Here is a 2,606-nt window from a genome sequence, read left to right on the forward strand (position 1 = left end):
CAAAATCAATAAATCCGCAAAACAAGACTTTACTTGCTTTTCCTATGAATTCACACTAAATTTTATGCATTGATTTTTTTTTTGTAAGTAATATTAAAAAGTAGTACTCGTTTCCTATCCAAGCCACACTGCGAAAAAATGGTTTCCTAGAATGAGTAGTTAATAATAGTATTGGGCCTTGGCTATGAAAGTTCCATCCCAACTACAACTACAACTACTCAATATAGTTACAAGCTAAACTATCCATTTGTAACCCCAATTATCAGATTATTTAAAACTAATCATGCATTTATAACCCAAGTTTAAATCGTACGGTTAAGGTAAACTAATAATAATAATAATATAAAATATTTAGATGTGTAAGAATTCTAAAAACTAACAAAAAGAATATTTGACAAATAAACATGACCAAAAAGAACAGGAAAAACAGTAGGTAAAGGAGCAATATTTCATTATAAATTTATAATCACATGATACATATAATTTGGAAACACAAAGTTTTCCAAGTCAATCAGCTGACTGTTTTATTTTACTAAAAAGACAACACACAAAACATGTATGTCCATCTTAGTTAGAGTGTTTAGTTGGAGTTGGGCCAGAACTGAGCCTGGAGGTAATCGATGATATTCTTCTCAACTTGGAAGGCCTTGGCCAACACATCAGGGTTGATCTTCGGGTCCGACCCAAACACTGCGTTGGCAATGGTAATGACGCCCGGATTCTGGCTACCGAAGCCAGCAAAAGCAACAGCGTTGGTCTTGCCGACGTTGATCTGGAAGTGGATGAGGCCTTGCGGGAAGACGAAGACATCACCGGCTTTCAAGTACTTGGTGAAGAGCTTGTTCCTCTGGTTAGCATTAGCGGGATTGGAAGTAACGAACCCCACGTAGAGTTCCCCTTCCAACAAGAAGAAAGCTTCAGTTGCACGCGGGTGAGTGTGGGGTGGGTTCAACCCGTAGGGGGCGAAGTCGAGCCGAGCCAAGGAAACACCCAGCGTGTTGAGGCCTGGAAGCTGATTAACGTTGACTGCGGTCACGGCCGATCCGAGCTGGTTGGATGTGTTTCCGGGAATGTTGAGACCCTGGAAAAGGAAATCCTCCGCAACCACCAAGTTGGGGTCTTTGCAAAACTTCCCATTCACAAAAACTACATGCAAACAATTTATTAGTACGTACAGTTATAATACTATTGGTTTGAGGGCAATAACAAAACATATAATACTATTGGTTTGAGGGCAATAACAAAACATATGTATTCTGATCATGTTTTGTTTATTGGTTTATTTATCTTTCCTACCAAACTGTCCCTTATTCATGTAAATTTTAGTAAATCGAATTACCATCGGCCTTGTTATCTGGAAGAGCAACGCAGAAATCCTGAAGGGGGTTCGGATCTGCTGCATATGCAATCGAAGCCCACGACAACAGAGCAGCAACGACGGAAAAAGTAAAACCAATCTTCATTTTGATTACTAAGCTGATAGGTATGCTGCTCACTTTCAGTTTGGTTGTAGCTGTGAATTGTGATGAGAAACCCTCTTTTTATAGGACAAAAAGAGTAGTCGTCTAAATTACTCATCAACTATTAAATTAATTTATTTTTAACTATTGACTCGACCACTTGACTACCTATGCAAAATAGCTTTAATATGAAAAGTCAAGGCTGTTAATATCTCATTTTCACCGTAGCCAAAAATAAATAGCAACTGTGACATCGCCATACCTTTCTATGCATGCAGATTCTATTTTTTCTATGTTGTAAATATTACGAGGCAGCTATAATGTTGTGATATTTAAAGTCAGTTTGAATCTTCTCTCTCAATATTTCTGTACCAACCTTATTTTCACTAAAATTTAAAGGTTAAAAAAATGGATAACTCAATTAAACGAAATAATCAACTCTAATAATAATTTATTAGCCAAACATTTGAACTTAAATGCTACTAAAAAGTAAGTACTCCACTTATGTACTATATTTGAGAATAATAAACAATACTAGTATTTAACAGCTAAGCAATCAAACAAAAGCATAAAATATTATTGAAGAAAAAAATAAAATAAAAATTGAAATAGGAACATGGAACCAAACAATCGAATTGAGTAACATAAACATTATTTAACAATTAGAGAACTAACTACCTAACTGAAACACAAAAGAAATTAAAATTGAGGAATAAAAAAAATTAAGCAACACCTGATTGGTGAAATACCAAAAAACAGAATAGAGAATCACAGCTAATTAACGCAACGAAATAGACAGGCACCAGATGTTTCGATTGTTAAATGATCAATTATTTAACAATTACAGAACTTATAAACTACCTAACTGAAACACAAAAGAAACTAAAATTGAGGAATAAAAAAATTAAGCAACACATGGTTGGTGAAATACCAAAAAACAGAATAGAGAATCATAGCTAATTAACGCAACGAAATAGACACGAGATGTTTCGATTGCTAAATGATCAATTAAAGGACGATGTTAATCTACTTCTCCTATATAAGATAAGTGAGAGTTGGGATTGTATCACGATTTGTTGTTGTCTACACATATGTGTTCCTAGAAAGCTGAGTATTTAGCTAAGCTATTAAATGACTTATAAATTG

The 2,606-nt window shown here is 34.8% G+C and overlaps 1 protein-coding gene across 1 annotated transcript; it reads right to left on the bottom strand.

Moving 5' to 3' along the window:
* Nucleotides 1-438: 438 nt before the first annotated feature.
* Nucleotides 439-1,500, bottom strand: LOC121747475 (putative germin-like protein 2-1). The gene is made up of 2 exons (XM_042141513.1): nt 1,340-1,500; nt 439-1,146 (listed from the first exon to the last, which is right to left on the bottom strand). The coding sequence occupies exons 1-2, from the start codon at nt 1,461-1,463 to the stop codon at nt 581-583; spliced, it is 690 nt and encodes a 229-aa protein (XP_041997447.1). The 5' UTR covers nt 1,464-1,500; the 3' UTR covers nt 439-580.
* Nucleotides 1,501-2,606: the final 1,106 nt, after the last annotated feature.

Source organism: Salvia splendens, chromosome 9, assembly GCF_004379255.2.
Source record: "Salvia splendens isolate huo1 chromosome 9, SspV2, whole genome shotgun sequence".
Lineage (NCBI taxonomy): Eukaryota > Viridiplantae > Streptophyta > Magnoliopsida > Lamiales > Lamiaceae > Salvia > Salvia splendens.